At 37.5% G+C, this 21,372-nt stretch overlaps 1 protein-coding gene and 1 pseudogene across 12 annotated transcripts; both read left to right on the top strand.

Annotated features, from left to right (window-relative positions):
* The first annotated feature begins 8,099 nt into the window (after nucleotides 1-8,099).
* LOC104425648 (pentatricopeptide repeat-containing protein At1g74630) lies at nucleotides 8,100-14,709 on the top strand. 12 transcript variants are annotated; one of them, XM_039305615.1, is made up of 3 exons: nucleotides 8,100-11,056; nucleotides 13,560-13,978; nucleotides 14,097-14,709. In XM_039305615.1, exon 1 carries the CDS (start codon nucleotides 8,128-8,130, stop codon nucleotides 10,063-10,065), a length of 1,938 nt encoding a protein of 645 aa, XP_039161549.1. In that variant the 5' UTR covers nucleotides 8,100-8,127; the 3' UTR covers nucleotides 10,066-11,056; nucleotides 13,560-13,978; nucleotides 14,097-14,709. The 12 variants fall into 12 exon arrangements, with proteins under 12 accessions (XP_039161549.1, XP_010036699.1, XP_010036696.1 ...); XM_010038397.3 differs by having other exon boundaries at nucleotides 8,100-11,086; XM_010038394.3 differs by having other exon boundaries at nucleotides 8,100-11,086; nucleotides 12,123-13,978; nucleotides 14,097-14,685.
* Nucleotides 14,228-20,223, top strand: LOC120289863 (annotated as a pseudogene).
* The last annotated feature ends 1,149 nt before the right edge of the window (nucleotides 20,224-21,372 follow it).

Raw genomic sequence — 21,372 nt, 5'->3', positions numbered from 1 at the left:
TTTTGATTCTGCGGTTGTTTTGACTTTACGAGGTGGCTTCTAAGTTCCACTTGCAAAAAGGGCAGATTTTATTACTTGCCCTAAATTTTACAAATGGGATGCAACGGAATTCTAAATCTATCCAATTTATTCACTTAAGCCACACGCCTTTACTGAAAAATTCATTCATTTCATAAAATTATATTGAAAAGTGCAATTTGAGATTTCATGTAAAAAGCTCTTGCGTTCCACGAAGGCAATTTCTTTTATGGTTCATTAAAAAAAGTGGGTTGATATTGGAAAATGTTTAGTACTGAATTGAAGTAGATGAAATGTTTAAGAGTGTACCTAAATGGTCAAAAAATGATTTTCAAGACCTATGGTAACTTTTGCTATATTTTCCTATTCATACATATTCAACTTGAAAAAAAATATATAATGAGTAACATTATGTAAAGCTAAATTAGATTCACTGTGTGTATATGCAAATGTAATAGGTTATTAGATATTTTGGATCAATCCCGTATCACATATATGACTATTATGCATCGTTAGTTTTACTATACACATGAAAAAAAATATAGTATTATAGTGTTTTATTATTTCATCATGCACGTAGAGAAAACATTTCGTCCACTTGTTTTTTTCGAGTTACAAGACCTTACTCACAAAGTGATAAATGCAACCCCCTAAGTTAATCTAAATGAAAGACTTTGCGATATAAACATAGTATCTGCTACATCCAAATTAAGTGCTCAGCTATTCATGTAATCTCTTGGGATTTCACTAGAATCGATTACAATATAGGACATACGCAAGGTTTTATCCTAGTGTGTCCTTTTAAGTGGGTTTAATGTGGGATTGACCATTCTAGAAATGTGATTGACTTAAAATTAATAGAAATTTAATATGTAGGAATTTGAACTGGAGGGACTTGCTTATAAACCTTATGTAAATTAAAATATTTGATTAAATAAAGTAAAGTTTAAAAATTTGATTGGAAAGGTGGGTAAATTTAGAGACAAATAGTAAAACTTTTATCTGGCCAAATACAAAGATTAAAAAAAAAAAAAAAGTGAGCTACCATAGGAGCTCAACTATAATTTAAGGGAAAGCAACATCAATAGCTTGAGAATCATTACAAATAATGCCAGTCATACCCCGATTTTTGCGTTTGCTAAGTGGCTTCGGCGCCACGAGAGTGCTAGGCCATCATCATCTTCTGGAATGATGACCGGTTCTTTAAAACCATAAAGACAAAAAGCAATGATGATTCGTTCTGTAACCCTAGAAAAAGAACGATGATTGGTTCCACTAGCCCACGAGACAGTCCATGTTGTTTCCCATGGTCATGCTTGAAAAGGAAGGCGAATTGGCATCATGAAATGCTGTGTTGAGTGAGAACGATGCATTTCTCACGCTTCACTTTCAAATTGAGGTGAAAATGAGAACATCTACTATAAGAATCCTAATACAACTGCTCAAGGATAAAAGCTAGCACGCTAGTCCCCTACCAACAAAAAGAAAAAAGAAAATAAAGTTAGAGCATCTCCCTAGCGGGTATCATACAGGATCTGCTTGCTCCGAAATGAATGGAATAAACAGCCCTAGAATTGTGGAACAATAATTTCTCCAAAACTATGATTGCCTTTTTCATGACCTGATTTTCCTTTAAGGTGAAAATTGGTCGGAATGATCACATTGGAATTTCTTGCAAATGTTGAGGACTATATTGGATCAATTGAAAAATGTAGGGTTTTGTTGGAATCCGTGCATTAGGTTTATGGCCAAAATAATATTTTCACAAATTCGTTGCTCTAATTTTTTAAGAGAGTTGTGCTTGCGAAAGAAGAGCATGTGTTAACACTTTTGTTCAGAAATACTTCTTGGTGCTACATTAAGTTAAGTTAGCAGAGTAAGCATTTTTCTTTTGCTCTGATCCTTGAAGAGGAAGTTGAGTTTGCAAGAAAGAGCATGAGTTAGAAATGCACGTCTTACTACTCTGATACGTGTAAAAAAAGAAAAAAAATACTATTTTTACAATTGAAGAGCATGCAACTGTGATATATATCTTTTTCTCTGATGATTGTAGAAGAAATATTGTCTGTAAAGCTTCTTGCAATTCTCTTAACAGATGAAGATTTTCAAAGAAACTTGTGCTCAGAAAAGTTTATTTATACTCTGACAATTTTTTCTTTGACACTTGCTGAAATTCATGAACAGAAAAATCTATGGAAAAAACTAATTTGCTTTGATACTTTAATGAAAGAAAGTGACAGTACAAATGATATATAATCTATTTCTCCTATTCGTCCAAAAATGATCTTATTGCACGTGCTTAACTTTGGAAAACTTATGAGTATGACTTGTATTTCCTACATTTTTTTATATGAAAAAGTTTAGAGGAGGGGAGGATATCCCACGCCAAGGCCATAACATGCCATAAACCTAGAAAGTCTTATAATAGATTTATAGATCGCTTATCAAAGGGGACTGCTGGGGCGGGATTTGAAGATGGGTCAACCCACTTTGATGGTTTTTCCTACATTAATTCAATGCATATCATACGTACCTCATATCTTATACTGCCTGGTGCCTTAATCTAAATCTTATAAATCACCCTGGCCCAAAGGCAAAAACTTTTACCTTACACGCCCAATAATATTTCATTTCCAAAATGAATATCTACATATTGAAAGTTTACATAAGGTTTTATCATCATCAAAAAGGGAAAATTTTCGGGAAACTCCTCATATATTTGGAAGATGTCAAACATTTTCTTATGAACAAATATGTGTATTTGAGTGGCCAAATGCAATATCCTCTATATACATAGTTTCATATGCAGATGATCCTAACAAGACATCTATGATAGTGGAGAACTTCTTTACTATGCAGATAGCAAGCAAGATACCAAGTCAAAATGTTAAAGTTGGAAGGACCTTTAGATAATGGTGAACAAGTAAGGGACTTAGGATCATCGGGGTGCTCAAATAGAAGGGTGGATAACATGAGTATATCAATATGCTTGGAAGGATGTTAGTGCAAAAGGTGAACAGACTGAGATTGGATGAACTCGCAAAATCTAAATAGACTACCTTGTGTAGGAAGTTCACGCTATAAATGGAGTGGACAATACTCCACGTATCTAGAAAAGAACACCCATCTGTAAATTGATTTGATTCAAATTCAAATTTGTGCTTTGGAGCTAATTTAAGGATTTGGAATCCATAGAGAGATGTTCTAGAAAAATCAAAATAAAGTTTTCATTTTGGTTAAGTAGAGGAAATATTGGGCAAGAAGGAGAAACGGTTTTATCTATTTTAAATAAAGTCCATTCCTTACCTCGAGAAAGTTTTTTAAAGCTACAAACGTACATTGCAATAGCTACTTTGGCCTATTTGAACTCTTTTTATTGAGGAAGCTAGGAGGGCCTAAATAAATAGATGTCAAATTGACAGTTGAAGGTGGATGAGCAAATTGGAATATACTAAACTTGCTTTTTCTTAATGTGTTTATTCATTGAAAAATCTTGTGAAATGTGAACGTACACCATGAGAGAGCATCTCAGTAATCATTCGTATATGAATGCTTTGACTGTGACTACGGTGTGTGTACTTATAGAGTGGACCACACTTAGTCGGGCTATAAACCACAATTAAAGGCTTTAAGGTTTATACTACTTTATTCCGACCTTGTTATGGGGCTATTAGAACTAGGAGATTGGAGTAAGTCAAGTAGAAAGACTGAACCCTGATTAATAGCTTTGTAAACTCTTCCGGGTGTGTTTGTTTAACGGAAAACTCAATGATAAAAGAGAATGTTTTCTGGGAAAAGCATTTTCCAAGAATATAGTTTGTTTTTCTTTATTTAGTGATGTATAATTAAAAAAAATTTCTGCGTTTGGATCCCATTAAAAAATAATTTCGCACTTCATCGCAGGAAAAAAGAATGAATTTTTAATTTTAGAAAATTCGAATTTTTAATATTGTCATTTTTTTATTTACTTTTATTTTCTCTTTTTATTTCCTTTTTCTCTTTTCCTTCTTCTTGTCCTCCACTCCTTAGCTTCCTCACACCATCCCTTCTGCTTCATCTGGTAGTGCGTTCTTAGTTGGGTTACAAAGGGTGAGCTTCCAACTATCATTAGAGGTGATGAGCTCATCAGCTGGCCACTAAAGGTTACAAGCTCGCCCAATCTGGCGAGGCTTGAGCCTCATCGGATGGAGGCCACAAGCTCACCTGATCTAGTGAGGCTTGAGGCTCATTAACCTCGGGCAAGCTCAAGCCTTGTTGTCGAAGGCCATGAGATCGCTCGATCTGGTGAGGCCAGAACTCACTAGCCATCCTTGTGGCAGTGACGGGTGGAGAAGAAGCAAAAAGAAAAAGGAATGAAAGAAAAGAAGGAAATTCGAATTTTTTATTTTTTATTTTTAAAACTTTTTCCAAATTTTATTTTATTTTTTAAATAAAAAATTCAAGTTCGATTTTTTTAAAAGTATATTTTTATAAGAATAATTGTTTGTAAATCAAGCATCAAATCTAAGTTTTTGTAGATTCGAAAAATGTTTTCAATCATTTTCCTAAATTTAAGCTTTTTTAGGAAAACGTTTTACGTTGACTAAAAACGTTTTCCATTGACTCATTTCCTTGAGTGAACCGAACGCCGAAAAATGAGGAAAATGTTTTCCCGAAAATGTATTCACAAAACAAACACACCCTTCTATTCCTTATTCTCTTCATTTTTACTAATATAATATATTTGCTCTGCAGAGCATATTTTGTCTACAATCAAAAGTTCATCCTCTATTCATCGTTTTATACAAACACGTTTAAAAATTCCTGCAATGAATAATTTCTCTCTGATTGTCAAATTCAGTCTATTTCACCTTTGTCTAGAAATTTTCAAAGATCGAAGGGCAATTGACACGGGCTAAGATGTTATCTCTCGACGACACGACTTATATATAAGACAAATAATAACTACATTTTACCAAATAATTGAAAATTTGTAATTTACTCTCTTTTTATCCCACGGATATGTCACAAATTTTTATTTAAATTAATTTTTTTATTCAAGAAATTATTTTCTAGATTCACTCTGTATCAGATTTTCCCTTGTTTTGTTTTCATTTCTGCTCACTTATGTTTGCTTCGTTTGCTAATTCAAATAGTGATGCACAGTATCCTTTAGTTTGAGAAATGAAATTAAGAAGAGAAAATAATTGCAATTATCTTTGAGTGAGTATCCATCAAATACTGCAATTTCTTTGTAATTCTTTCCCAAAAGATTTCCCAAAAGATTGCATGTTCAACTTTATACACCTGATGTTCTAAAAAAAAAAAAACCTTATAAACCTAACGAGAGAAAATTTCGTACCATGTAAACATTTGTGTGCTTTTTCTTAGTTTTTCAATTCTAAGAAAAAACCTTTCGACCAAAAAAAAAATCTAAGAAAAAACCTTAAAACTTGCCTTTTTGATGGCACAAAAAAAGTTTCTTTTAGGAAAAATTGATATTGTTTATGGTAATATAAAGTTTCCTAGTTAACACAAACCTTAGTCATTTAATGTGAATGTGTGTAATGCTATTCTCAAACAATGTATAGTGAATACCAAAAAACTGAAGTTAGTACCAATTATTTAATTACGTGATATATCTCTTTATATAAAATTCCCACAAAATCACTATTTGAAAAGAGGCAACCGGCATTACAAGTAAAGTAACGTGGTACGGCAGGCGGAAAAAATGTGGCATAATAACATTTTAATACTCGTATATATTAAGCAACGGACCAAAAAAAAAAAAAATGTGACGCGGCATAATATTATTTTAATACTTGTATACATTAGATCCACAAATAGATTAATATAACTACACAGTGTCGAAAGGGAAGTAGATTCCTATTTTCAAATCATCAAAATATCTTTAACCGATAATAGTGGTCATATTATAATACACATACATAAACTCGGAAAAAAGCACGATCCAAGTGTTAAAACTTTGCACGGTTGAACACGTACTATCAAAACTTCCAAAAGGTACATTTAAGTGTCATTTAAAAAAAAAAATTAAACACTTAAATGTTAATTCCGACAAGATTTGCTGAAAATCTAACGGGATGTTACCAATTTAGGTGGCTTGCCAAAATGTCCACTCATTATCATTGTCCCAAAAAGACATTGTTTTGCCACCAAGTTTAATTTTTAATATAAATATTAATTAACTTAAATTTTAAAAAATAAATTTAAAACAAAAAAAAAGAATTAGATCTAGGGCCACGAAGACCCTTGCTGCCACTGCCACCCTAGGCCCTCACTAATTGTTAGCTAGGGTCGTTGGCCATTGGCCGAGGCTTGGCGACCCCAACTGCCCCTTGTCTCACCGTTGTTGGCCCTTCCAACAACGGTGAGGCGGCAATAGTAAGAAGCTTCAAAGCCTTAGATATGATTCTTTTTTTAATTAATTTTAAAATTTTAATATAATTGATATTTATATCATAAATCAAATTTGGATTGAAACGATATCGTTTTGGGCTTATCTAGCCATGTCAACACCACATGAATAATTATTTTTAAAAAAGAATTGCCACATTAGTTGAAAATCTCATGAAAAAAAGTCATGTTAGTTGTTTGGCCGAAAATTCTCGTTATTGACACATAAGTGCTCATTTTTTTCTCCAATTTTGGTACTTAAGCATACATTTTAAAGTTTTGGCACTTATGTTTGCCCGTGCCAAATTTGGTACTTGGGGTATCCATGCCTCCATAAACTCGACAAATTTAATATATGGTTCATTTGAATTCATAACAAAAAAAAATATGAAATTAAAATTGTTCACACTTATTGTAGATTAGAATATCACCTTTAAATATCTCATATCATTATTATTGATATCCCTAAGAAATTTGAAATCCAAAATCATCCAATTATATTGTTGTTAACATATTATTAGATCTTATATCTAAACCCATATGTTAGCAATAATTTATATTTTGTAATCAATGCGACATAAGAAACATAATTATTATAATAACAGCAACAACATCATGCTATATAATGTATTTAGTCCCACGACTGTGGAACCAAGTTGGTCCTAAATTGTGATTACATTTTTCATTACGCACCGCTTTCTCCTCTTTTTTTTTTTTTTTTTGTGACTAATTCTGTAAGAATTAAATCCTTTTGAATCATCCTTATATACAACCAACTATTCTTCAGAATTGCATCTCTTTGGACAAAAAAAGCAAATAGCATGAGGACGGAGTATTGCAAAGAGAAAGTGTATCACTAATGGAGTAAGGGGGTCCGGGCTAGGGATGGATGACACATGGGATAAATTGTTAAGTTCACTATCGGTTTAAAACAAATTTACACATGCATTAGTAAATGGATGACACATGGGATAAATTTGGTTATAAAAATTACGCATGTCATCCATACGACGCAAATAGTTAAAAAGTTGTTTACACTAGCAATGAATCTAATAAAAATTAAATAGTTCTGAATTCATAGTTTTTGTTGAAGTTTTAAAGACATAAACCTGCATTTGGTCAGCAATGACTTTTTTTTTTTTTAAATTTAAGAAAGCATTCAATAAAAAAGTATTTTTGTTTCTTTTGCTTTTTCTTTTTCTGCTCATTTACATTAGTTCAAACTCTAATTTTTCTCCAAAAAATAAAAATAAAAATAAAGAAAACCCCTCTAGCTTTTCTTGTTATAAATGAGGATATTTTCTTTGTTTAAATAGATAAGGAAACATATAATTTTTGAATTTTGACCTCATATGCAATGTAATCCTTGAACTTTTAATTTATTTAATATGATCTCTAATATTTTGTAAATGTTCAATTTAGTCATTAGCCATATGAAATATTCGATGATATTGATAATGTTGAATTCTCTCATAATTTAGAGATTAAATTGCACATGTACTAAAACTCCAAAAATCATATTAAACAATTTAAAAGTTCATGAGGGCATTACATATTGAGTTAAAATTTATGAACTATATTGAATAAATTAAAGATTTAGGAATCATATTATACAATGTACCAAATTTCAGGGACTGTATTTAAACCATGCGGAAACCTATGCAATTTCCATGTCTCCGACCATGCAGGGTGTGAGATATTGATGAGCTGAGCATGAACAACCCAGCAAATCTTTGCCCTTCGCTGTCGATATTGAAGCATTGCAGGACACTCAAGTCCGTCAAGATCGTGCATGCCCGCCTCTGCAAAACCGGCGTCGACACCCATCCTCTGTTCGCCGGAAAACTCCTCCTTCACTGCGCCATCACCATCTCTGACGCCCTCGACTATGCTCGCCGTCTCTTCCTTCACTTCCCGAACCCCGATACGTTCATGTACAACACCCTCATCCGGGGTTTTACTGAGTCCGATACCCCCCATAATTCTTTTTGGTTGTTCGATGAAATGCGTCGGAAATCGGTCGCTCCTCCTGACAGTTTTTCTTTCGCATTCATGCTTAAAGCAGCCGCGAATCTGCGGTCTTTGAGGGCTGGAATTCAGCTTCACTGTCAAGCTCTGGTTCAAGGGCTGGACACCCATGTTTTTGTTGGGACGACCATGATAAGCATGTACGGGGAATGTGGGCATGCTCACTTCGCGAGGCAAGTGTTCGACGAAATGCGTGACCCCAACGCTGTTTCTTGGAATGCGATCATTACTTCTAGTTTTCGTTGTGGAGACTTGAAGCTTGCTAAGGCTATGTTTGATGCGATGCCTTTTAGGAATTCAACTTCGTATAATGCCATGCTTGCAGGGTACACGAAAGCAGGACTGCTTGACCTTGCTATGGAGGTGTTCTCTGCAATGCCCTTGAAGGATGATGTATCATGGAGTACTATGATTGTTGGATTTGCACATAATGGCTGCTTTGATGAGGCTTTTAGATTTTTCAGGGATTTGCAGCGAATAGGGATGAGACCAAATGAGGTGAGCTTGACTGGAGTTTTATCTGCGTGTGCTGATGCAGGGGCATTTGAGTTTGGGAAAGTTTTACATGGATTTATAGAGAAATGTGGGTTTTCAAATATCATCTCTGTGGCTAATGCATTGTTGGATACTTACTCTAAGTGCGGTAATATACACATGGCTCGGTTGGTCTTCGAGATGATGCTACACCAAAGAAACATTGTTTCATGGACTACCATGATTGCAGGCTTGGCAATGCAAGGTTATGGGGAAGAAGCAATAGAACTTTTCCATAAAATGAAAGGGTGTGGAATTGTGCCTGATGGAATAACCTTCATTTCCATCCTATATGCTTGTAGTCATTCTGGGTTGATTGAAGAAGGTTGGAAGTACTTTTCTATGATGAAAGATATGTATGGAATAGAGCCAGCCATTGAGCATTATGGTTGTATTGTTGACTTATATGGCAGGGCTGGTCAACTTCAGAAGGCCTATGACTTTGTCTGTCAAATGCCTGTTGCCCCTACGTCTATCATTTGGCGAACTCTTCTAGGGGCTTGCAGCATTCACAACAATGTCAAGATAGGGGAGCAAGTTAGGAAAAGGCTTTCTGAGATTGATCCCACCAATTCTGGTGACCATGTGCTGCTGTCAAACATATATGCTGTTGCAGGGAAATGGAGGGATGTTGCTACAATTCGAAGATCAATGAGAGACCAGAGAATGAAGAAAAATCCTGGTTGGAGCATGATTGAAGTAGACAAGACCATGTATGGTTTTGTTGCTGGTGAAAACCAGGGTGAGATTGCAGAAGAGGCTAATGAGAAGTTGACGGAGATCATGTTGAGGTTAAGGGTTGAAGGAGGTTATGTTCCAGAGCTCAAGATGGTCTTGCATGATCTAGAAGAGGAGGAAAAAGAAGATTCAGTGTCTAGGCACAGTGAAAAGCTTGCTGTAGCATTTGGAATGTCAAGATCGTGCAAGGGCAGCACTATCAAAATAGTGAAGAATTTGAGGATTTGCCGGGATTGTCATGCATTTATGAAGCTCGTCTCCAAACTCTATAAACTAGAGATTCTGGTGAGAGACAGAAGTCGCTTTCATTTCTTCAGGGATGGTTCTTGCTCATGTCGAGAGTACTGGTGATGGTTAAGTAAGAATAGTTAATGAAGACTCCATGCTAGAAATTGTGACATGACGCAGTATAAACTAGTATGAAGCCTGAAAGATAACAAAAGGGTTTTTTTTTTGTGTTTTGCTAGGTCAGAGATTTCACTTAGAGGTAAATGGCATAACTCTGTTTATAGTATGAAACTCTTCTAGTGGCAGAAAAAACAGAAACATAAGTGGAAACCACTGGAGGCTTCACATTTCTTTAAGCATCAGCTAAAGCAAGAATTTGAGGAGCTTCATATGCAGTCTGGTATTTGTTGATTGTTTGGATTCTGATTTATCAAAAAGCACGACATAATGATGGGGATGCCCTTTGTACGAGTTTGCATTACATCCATCCTAGAAAGCCACGAGCTTGCAAAAAAAAAGGAAAGCTACCTTAGAAAGTACCCCTTCCGGGAACATCTAGTACTCATGATACAAAAAAGACTTAGCTTCAAAGTGGATGTTCAGTGTAAAGAGCACATTATTACTTGTGTCTGCCTACCTGGTGGGGGGACATTATTGTGGTTAAACAGGACACCTGACTTTACAAATCTGAGGGCCTTGGTGGCTCAGAATGCCCCCTCACGCATTCAGGAGACACAGTCCATAAAACCTGATTTTGAGGTTTGAGGGATTCCATATTTCCAACCCCCTCTTCCTTGGTAACTGAGATAGCCGTGACCTGGTTATTGAGAGCCAGCAATTGGCGCTGGGTTTTATACAGGACTACAATAAGATCACTATTGGGATCTTTTGGTGACACTCGATGTAGATTGGCAGCCTGATCTTTTTGTGCTGATTGCTCTGAATTATAAAAACTGTTCAAAGAAGAATGTACTTGCACAAGAGCAGCAAGTTGCATTGAGATTGTTCTTCCATCCATGGAGCTATGCCTTTAGACCCCCTGCTTAATATATACCATCCAAATTCAGACCTGATGAATATTGAGCTGCTTTCTTCATATATGGCAATGCTGCAAGTAAGCTCCATTAGATCCACATTTCCAAAGGTATATTGTAGTTCTCCCAAATTTTCAAGGCATGTGGCATCCAAACTCTTGTTATGCCGTGTGGTTGTAATGGTTGTATTGTATGTACTCAGCTTTCTTGCTTGTAGTTTCTATGCATTTTGGTAGTTGTAATTGGCTTCCATGAGTTCCTTGTTGACAACAACATTCAGCTTGGAGGATAAACAGTTAAGTCAAAGCTTTTTGGCCGGATCATTTGTTGTTTCAGTTTAATTGAAAGCAAAAACAACTTTCTTTTTTTCCCACAAATTAAAATATTATTCAAATTTCTAAAAATTACAATAATATCATATGTGAATCTGCATATCAAACACTTGCATTTTGTGAAAGTTTCAAGTGTTTTCAGTTTGTAAAGAATCAAAATACATGAATTGTAAGGTTTTATTAAGCAAGAAGTAAAAAGTAAAAGTCAATTCAGACAATAGCCATGTCCAATTTTAGTTGTAGCATGAAGCCATTAAAAAAAAAAAAAGGTGTTCATATCTTCATTGAGAATGTCTGTGAATTACTCATTTCTAGTGTCAACTCATCGTCTGGTTGGTTTCCTTGGCTAGACTTATTGTTGATCTTTGTTTTTTTTTTCTTTTATGGTGGCTATAATCTGTTAATAGATAAACAGAGTGCACTTCCATTGTTGAGTCTTTTTCTTTTTTGGTCTTTTTCACAATATTTACTGGCATGCGCATGATGTTAATCTCTTGGAACCAATTTCATCTGCATCTGTCCTCATTTATCTTCGGGTGATGCTATTTCTGCACCTTAAGTGACTAATTGACCCAGCTGTTTAGTGAACAGATTGAAATACCCCTTTTTGAGTCAATCTACTCTGGCGTATCTAGTTCTTGTGATTTGCTTGCTTTTTTCTTTTTCTTTTTTTATCTCTTTTTGGTCTAAAAATCTTGTTCCCGTGATTTACAATCCCTCAATTACAAAGTTCTCCTTGGATAGCCCTTCTTTGTTTGACAGTACTTTCCCATGGAAAGCACTTATTGTTGGCTAATCTTCTTTTTTGGAACAGTCAAGCCAACTGCTGTGAGGATGCTGGCCAAAAGGAAAAAAAGAAACTGCTATGAGGAGGACCAAAAAAAAAAGAGTCAATTTTAGTCTTTGACTTCTGATGATAAGAGACATGCCGTTCCACTTTCATTGAAGAGGATTTCTTGCGAGAAAGATCAGCTTTTCATGCAGTTAGCTGCTTAGTGAATACTTCAGGGTAGAAATGCATTGAAAATTCATCAGTTATCTATCGCTTAGTTATGAGAAAAGTAGAATTGGCTTCTCCATTTGAAAACCATGAATTTACTGAAATTGAGAATAAAAGAATGGTTTAAGAAGGGAAAATTGATGGAGTGCTTTAAAGCTTATTTAAGAAGGAAAATTGAGTTTTGGCTCAAATAAGAAAAGTTGATTAATAATAGCAATAGTTAACTAATATCTAATGATAAATTATATGCAGAAAAAAAAAAGTTATATGGAAACAGGAAACTTGTTCAGTGGATAATTTGGTTCATTTTAGATGGACACCGTACCTTAATATAGAATAATCAAAATTTAAAGACCTGATTTTCTGAGATGGAATGCTCATGAGTAAGATTTTGGGATATTCCAATTCAACCAATCCGACATTTTTCCAACAATTGGGATCCTATCTGTTTTTCCATTCTTTTCAGAAGAACAATTCTTCCACTGTGTTTTAGAATGATAGAGCTTGTATGGTTATACATAAAGCTATATCTTATACATATATAGGTTTAATTTTCACGCAGTGTGTACTTCTCTAAGTACTAGTTCATATCATACTTCCAAAAGGGAGAATAAACACTAAATTAATAACCAACATGCAACACCATGCATACTATGGATATATGAATTTATGCCTAGTCAATATATTTTATAAATTTGGAACATAAAAATGATAATAGTTGGATATGACCTGAAAGATAAGAATACAAATGAAGGAAACAGGGTACTTATCACAGGCAATTACTAGAAGTTCAAAATACTGAAATAGAAAGCAATTTTGAGCTGCAAAAATTGTTGACTTCTTGTAACTCCCTTGCTTGAACCAATCCACCACATATAATCTTGCGAACATGAGCAATCTTATGCCAATCTTCTCCACTCTCTCCTTGGCATCTTTCCATCCCTATGGGACAACTAGATAGCTCCAACTCTAGTAAACCAGCGAGAGAACATACTGTCGTCGGCAAAGATTTTAATTTCCGGCATTCGTAGACATTGTAGAGACTGGAGGTTGCCTATTGACTCAGGTAGGCTAACCAAGTGACTGCAGCTTTCAATCTCGAGCTTTCTTACATTTGGAAGCTGTTTGAACATTTCTGGTGGCCAATCTGGTTTTGCTGCTTCTTTAATTATCACAGAACATAGATTCAGAAAGCCTTTCGATTGCATAGTACTGCCACTATCAACCTCTTTAAAATCAATGCCTTTGCAGTTGCCTTCAAGAGAAGAGAGATGTGGGAGTCCTTGGGACAGAGACATTAATCTTGGGCAATCTGATATCCATATGAACTCAAGAGAAATGAGATTCTGCAGCCATTTCTCTGATAGAGATGCCAGTTTATGGACTTCACCAATACGAAGTTTTTTAATCTGCAAAGTGAGGAAGGTAATTCTGCTGTTGACGACTGTGGGGATAATAGTTTTTCATTGACGCCATAAACATCTAATTTTCCAGACTCAGCAGTAGTGGTATAGACAACAAATTGGGGAATCCAAGATTACCAAGTAAGAAAGGTGAGGAATTGACGGAAGCAACTCCCTGCAGGCCCCTTCCTTTCCACCCTTTCTTCAAGTTGGGCATGTTGACAATCCACAGCTCTGCAAGCACCGGGAAGAAACCACACCTTGATGGTCTCACTTCAACCCCTTCAAATTCTATTATGCACTCTATAAACAACTGATTTGTTTGTCATTATTTTTAATCAAGAAAATATGTATCTAGCTTCAAATCCCACTTTGCATTTTGCAGTGCTGTTTATATCCTGGACTGAAGTTCCTTTGGGGAAGCTACGCTGCTGATTTTGTTAATTTTGGTGATTCTCCTTTCAGAGAGTGTCTAATGAATAGGCCAGGGGAGTTCTGAGCGATGCTGAGAACCTCATGGATGGAAATGTGGACGGGGTTGTGAAGGCTTTTCTTGAAGACTTCAAGAACGGTTCTTTGGAAGCTAAAGGCTGGCCTGCGGTCTTTCTTGCTCACATTATCTTAAAAGCAGCCATGAATGCTTACACTAGGATCCTCACCAAGAAGTACCCAAACTTCATTGTGAATTCCATGTGGCTCGGATTTGTCAAAACGGGCATTAACTTCAACACTGGCATGTTGTCAGTCCAGGAAGGCGCTGAAACTCCTGTGGAGTTGGCACTTCTTCCGGATGGTGGTCCTTCTGGTTGCTTCTTCGTAGGAAAGAAGTGTCAAACTTCTCATGGAAGATAACGATCTTCCTTATGAATGGAAAGTCCATCTCCACAAACTACATTATGGACCCCATCAGATTAAATCTAGCTTGTAAATTATGGGTCCCTAACAGCTTAATATATCTTGTGTGACGTCTTAAATATGGTCTTGATCCTTTCCCTTGACCTTCTGATCTTTGATTAGTTAACTGCGTGACTAAGATCCAGTCCTTAAACCTCTTTCTCAAGCCCATTTATGAAGGAGGAAACCGAAAACTCGACGAACGGGTTGTTCGGTTCAGGTTCTTCTTGGGTTAGGTCGGGTTGCAAGGAGACACATTTTTCCTAGTTTTGATTCGGTCGATACCCCAAGCCGCAAGGGAACCAAACCGTTGACAACTCTTTTGGCAAGTGAGGATTTGCTCGTGGTGGTTTTGGGCCTGCACATTGTTAATTGAACTTTAGCCCTGCTTATACAGGCTAAGGAACATATATCGAACCCCCCACCAAAAAAAAAAAAAAAAAAAAAAGAAAGTAAGAAACAAACACTATGAGGTGAATTTATCGGATGAAGCAGTCGAATTAGTAGAATTCGAATTTATGGAAAAAAATAAGAGGAAAAAAGGTAGAACTCTAGTTTATGGAAAATAAAATAAAAGAGGAAGTAACTCCTTAGGTTGGGACCCCACGAAATTGAATTATTAAAAATAAAAAAAAAAATGTAGAATTTGAGACCCGAATTTACCATGAATTACTGATGGAACACAACTCCACCTTAGACGGAATCAGTCGGACATGATGGGGATTTGAGTCGGCTAAGTTTGGAAAAGGGGGAAAGAAAGTGGGGAAAACGGAAAATTTACATGGAAACTTGATTTTTCTTTGTGAGAAGGACGATAAGGGAAAATTTTAAAAAGAAGATTTAATCAAAATACTAAATATTTGGACCAAAATGTTATCAAGTCCTTAATGTTCAATATCTGGTTTAATCTTTTCCTTCCGATAAATTGCTCATCCAATTTTGTTGACATGATGTTAATGTGATGCCAGTAAGCTTACGTGGGGCTATTGTGATGATAGATGGGCACGACATCTGAAGAAGGGTAAAACTAAAATAAAAAATAAAAAAACCAATTCTTTTTAAAGACGGAACAGCAAAGAAAGAGAGAGATGGTGGCCCTGGCCGGCGATGTGGGGGCGGTGATGCCGCTCCTGCCCCTGCAATCCGCATAAATCTTCTTTTATTTTTGGGGCTTTTTGTTATACTTTCTATTTTTTCTTTAACTTTTCTTTGCCATTTTTACATGATGCCAGCTCAGTGCTTGTATGCTTAAAAATATATAAAGTGCCATGTTGGAAATCTGGCTAGTGATTCATTGTCTTGGCTTACCGGCTTGCTATGTCAGAAAAAGTGGTTGAGCAGCCGCCCGGAAAAAAAAAAAAATATATATATATATATATATATATATATATATATATTCAAGTAGATTCAGAATATTTAGAATTTGATTTATATACTATTTTAGACTCTTAGCACTCAATTGTATTTTGAACAACACGTTTGGGACCCCTCAGCCCCCTATCACTTAAAGGCAGAGCTAACCCAACATTCTACTGTTCTCTAAAAGGCCTGCCTATTCTATTAGTCAAGCTTGGAGAACATAGTACTAGGACTTACTAGATGAAAGCCCGTGATTGGTGAAGGGCTTAAAAGCACCTTAGGTAGCTGCTGTCTATCGGATCTTTTCTAAGAAGTTAGGTAGGTGGTTGAGTTGAAGCGGAGAAGGAGACTAAGTCATTGCTCGTGCCGAGATTTTTTTTCCTACTTCCAACTGAATGAGGGCCACACAGCCGTCAACCCTACTGGAAGTGCTTTCTGTCAAATTAGGTATGTAATAAGTATAAATTTGTAAAAGATTTAGTTTATGTAAGGATTATTAAAGAGTATTTCAACCTAATTCATTCTCTTATAATACAATATTTTTTGAAGTGGAAAAATCTGAAAAACATACCCAAGTTTTCAACAGTTTAGCACTTTGCATCCTCCATTTGCAAACCTAAGCATCTATTTTATGGCATGGTCATCTCTCCTTGTTCCCCTTCCGGACGACGATGGCCATGGATGTTGTGCATGGACAAGCTTAGATAAGTCGTTGTTGGCTGTGGAAACCTCGGATTGAAATTGTCCATAGCATGGCGACCTCAATCAGAAGCTGCAATGCCTGTGGCCATTTCGAGGTCGCGATAGCCATGACAATTCATATAGAGAGAGAGACAGAGCATGCATGCATTTACGGACACCGAGACAAAGGGAGGGAGGGAGGGAGGGGGGAGGGGCCGGCGTGGTGGCGGGTGGTGTTATCAATAGCAGATGACTGGGAAAGAGAAAACATTGCTTGCTTTAAATCACTTCCTTCCTAGTTGTCTATTCGATTGTTGTAAGATGTAATAGAGCCAATCTCTAAGTAGGGTATGCTATTTCTCATGGAATGCTTATGGATTTCGGAATCAAGTTATGGGCGACGTGCTGGATGGAGAGAGGGACTGACTTTGAATACGGAATAGTCGGAGTACGGTTGTAAGGGTCTTCTTCCAAGGTTGAAAGGGATTAAGCAAAGACAAGACTGGTAAAGCTCTCTTATCTGAAAGATAGAAATTCTCCTTAGTTGGTCTATATCCAAAACAAGCGAAAAGCTCTTCGAATGATGAATCTTCTTCAAAGCCCTAAAAACTTAGGTTTGGATGAAGTCATAATGGTCTTTGAAGCAAAGTATTCAATTCCACAAACATGGATTTTTTAATGTTTCACGAACCAACCGCATCCCTACTCCCAACATAAAGAGGAGTAGCTACAATCAAATCTATTAGAAACTGTCCTAAGAGATTCTAAACCTTGCCCACCTTAGAATCGAATTTCCATAGCCTAGCTTCCTACTAGCAACTCAAAATAAAGGAAGGAAAACTTGATAGCTCTACAAGCAGGGTAAACCACGGGATCAAATCCTTTACCTCGGATACGAATGCTATCTGTCCTTCCAAGGGAGAGTATGGAAAGTACATTGTCTTTCAATACATAGGTAGCTCTAATGGAATAGACTAGGAGTCAATGAGTTCTTTACCAGTCCTATTCTCATCTATCTGACCGACAATGTTCTATTCTTCGCGAAGGTCATACTAGAGAAGTTGTTACGAAAGGAGGTTGAGCTTTCGAGGTCCTCATCCATATGAGGGCCAAACAAACTAACTTGTAGCTTGATAAAGGGCGGATGGAAGGATAGTTGGGAATCCCACTTATCTTATAAGGAAAAACCCTTTCTCAGTATCTAATGAACCGAACGCTTCAGCCAGGAAGAACAAAGTCACTGCTGGACCAATGCTAATGAAAGTGCCAAATCAAAAGGCAATGATAATGTTCTCAATAGCTGATGAAAGTATAGAATCTGGATCAGGAGAAATCAAATCAGAATCTTCGAAATTGGGACAAAGATCTCCAATCGAATTGGCACTGCCACTGTTGAGTGATTCTCTTTCCTAGTGTGGAAGCCCCTAGACGCTGTGTAACAACTCCTCTGATTGGCTAGACATCTCCTTGTTCGAGTCATGCACACCACAAGTAGAAAAAATTGGATCTCTTATTCGCCTTCCAACAGGAGAACTCTCTCAGGTCCTAGTTTTTTTGGAATCTCTTTGGATCATCGGGTAAAGAAGCTGGTCCAGCATCAACATCATCCCTAGGCAAAACTCCTAGCCACTAACCCTATTATAGACTTTCCCACACTCCGACTAGCTCCCTACTTGTCTCATTCTCTTAGTTTCACTCGGAAAGCTGATGACATCTAGCTTTTCATCTTCCACCCCAGTAGCTCCTTTCTTAGGTAAGACTATCCCTTTCCCAGGTAAACATCCCCTTTACCAACCAAACAAGATGTCGAGAGTGTTTTGGAGAAGTACGGTATCCTAGCGAAGGACCTTTTTTTAAGGTATGTACCAGAACTACCTTCCATCCCTATGGAGGTGGCCTGAATTGGCATCCTTTCTGGTCTTCATCTTCGGTGAAAGGTGATAAGGCCTTAGTGGGCCGGACTCCTTTCCATCGGATGATTTGGGAGCTATTTGCGATCGATTTATGGGATTGCACGGTTCTCAAGGGGTTAAACCCCAAGGATCTAGATAGGGCGGCGAAAGGGGCTTGGCCATTGGAAGGCTAGTTCCTTTACTGGAGCTCTATCTTTATACTGACTCTGTTTAGGGAATTCTTTCTGCCTAAGACCTTCTATCCTTGCGAGATCACAAGTGATGAGGATCGCTCTCTTCATGTCCTCCCTGTGAAGGTTGCAGAGTTACCTTAGGATTCCTTTAATAATGAACGCAAAGTCATTTTAAAAGCAATTGGTTCGTTTAGCGCTATAGTTAGTCAAGCAAGAAGGTAAGGATATCTTGTCCCAAGCTACTCTCTTCCCTTCTTCATAGGGTACGCTCTGTTCCCAAGAAGATCAGGTGAGCCCGAAGACCGAATCAATGTGACTTACACTTTTCTTTGAATTGGATTTGTCACATTCTTATTGGATTACTACTATACTGGGCTTCCCCCCTTTCGGCATGGCTTCCTAGAAGAAAGGTGTGAGTTCTCGTTGCTGTTCGACCCCCCTTTGGCCACATCTACCATTTCATTAAGTCAATTCGGTAGCTAGGTCACAAGACCCAGCCATCTCATCAAGCCGGGTTCTATTTCCGAGCCGGGCGGGAGGTGAAGGCCATAAGAGAAGATTGCCCTCTCGGTAAGGAAAAGAGGAAAAAGGTGTTGTCATCTATCTCGACCAGTTTCCTGAGGCGTTGGAAATCCAGATCGGCTCAGAGAATCACTAGCGCTAGCGTGACCTTCGTTTCGCCAACAAAGAAGTCATCCTTGATGATTTCCCATTCCTTACTTGCCGAGCCACCTCTGTTCGCCATTCGAAGTATTACCTCTGCCTTCCCTTTCTATAACATACCCAGGCGCCATCCTTTCCTATCAGTAAGAAAAAATCAATACCAATCAAATCAAAGCCCTATTCTTGTAAAGCTTCGTCTGTTATTTTTCCGACCCAGGGGAGTTTACTCGACCCATTCCCCAGTCTCTCGCACTGCTCAACTAAGTGTGCGAGTGACTCCGTATGAGGACCTCCTTCCCTTCTGCCCACTCTCCGTTCACATGATTCTCAAAGCAGGATGAGTAGAAGGTACCATGAGCCCTCTGTCCCACACATATATCCAGAAGCAAGTGTAGTTCACCGATTCCATCGAATGCTCCTATCTCTCAGCACAGATCATGTGAGTGTGCAGTTATGCTTCAGATGCTTCGCCATAGAATAGATCGACCCAGTTGCCCTTCTTTTCCGGTGCACTCACTTTATATCTCCGACACACAAGGAAGGATGCAGTGGGAAGGAAGCAGCCCTAGCCTCTGTCCGGTCGATCATTCCGTTTCGCTGGCATCTTGCATTCACGCCTCCGTTTGACTGTCGCTCGGGGATGTAGTTGTAGATACGTTAGTCTTAGTGGGTCGTTAGTTCTACCTGTTATCTCCTTCTACGACATGCCGTTGTCATCGCCATATTCCATATGTCACTTAGTCATCTCTCGCCGCCGTAGGTCAAACCTCCGAAAGAAATGGAGGACTTCATTCAGTGACTCCGATCGCCCTCTAAACGATCAGAATAAGGTAAAGCTTGAAGATAAGTTTTGTACTCTATTAATTTCTCAGAGACTCTAGCCAGAGGATTCAAACATGAAGGAATATACATTTTCGAGGGAAAGCCTATGGAAGCTCAGGCAAATCAAATAGGTACGGAGCCTAATTATGGTATTACATATTTGTTTGGGACATCTTAACTTCAACAGCTTAGTGAAGTTAAGTAAGAAGGCTTGGTTAGGGGTCTACCTCATTTATCACCACACTCCTCAACGTGCAAAGGGCTTTAGTGGCTAGGCAAGCAACACCGTAGCCCTCTGAATCCAAGTGACGAGCCCCTTTTTTCTTATATGGCAATTAATGAAATGTCAATTATACCAAATACCGTTGAATCTTTTTTGCTTAGTTCGAGTGTAATTACTCCTTTCCTTTTCTCAGATTGATAATATTCTTATTATGTTTTACCAACAATCTAATTTCATTTTTTTTTAATCAAAGCCCATCAAATATTGGAATCAACTTGACTCAGAAAATTCGATCTAAACTAGAATATTTTGTTGCCTAGACATCTTTTATGACTAGAATGTAAGAGACTAAGATAGGGGTTCTTCACATTCAGTCTAATCCTCTTCTCTTGCCAAATCATCGTCTATGAAAAGATTGAGAAGAAATAGTTGAAGATCTTGAGACGGGACGAGGTGAAGAAAGGGGGTTCCATACCTTGAATACGAGCCTAGCCTAATTTTGAAAGAAAATTGAGCAGCTGAACAGAGACCATGCTTCTACTTTCTTACTAGGCTAAGAGTAGTCATTATTTTCATGACATTCTCCCATGCGTATAAAGTAAAGGATGGAGAATAGCTCTAGCTAGCCCGTCACCACTAACTCGGGCTGTTCCTTTTAGCGTGGCTAAGATGGATTTCCAGGCAACAGATGCCTTAGATGTGGGTTTAGCTTCAAAAGGGCTATTGGATGGGAAATATTTGGCCTTTATGACCTGACACCACAAGGAGTCTGGCCGTGCCATAAAATGTTGAAAGTAGGTATACAAGATCTATTGGTTAGACAATTCTTGCCTAAACACCCCCCGACCCGAACTCCCCAATAATGGAACCCACTACCCTAGAAGAATTATGACCGAAAAGGAAACTCAAGCCTCGGAGTCTAAAGAGGAAGCC

The sequence above is a fragment of the Eucalyptus grandis genome, chromosome 11, assembly GCF_016545825.1.
Source record: "Eucalyptus grandis isolate ANBG69807.140 chromosome 11, ASM1654582v1, whole genome shotgun sequence".
Taxonomy (NCBI): domain Eukaryota; kingdom Viridiplantae; phylum Streptophyta; class Magnoliopsida; order Myrtales; family Myrtaceae; genus Eucalyptus; species Eucalyptus grandis.
Note: the sequence above shows the minus strand (reverse complement) of the source record. Positions and strands in the feature narration are given on the sequence as shown.

What these genes read in the sequence shown, in the direction of transcription:
- LOC104425648 (XM_039305615.1), top strand. Translation starts at nt 8,128, where the DNA reads ATGAACAACCCAGCAAATCTTTGCCCTTCGCTGTCGATATTGAAGCAT.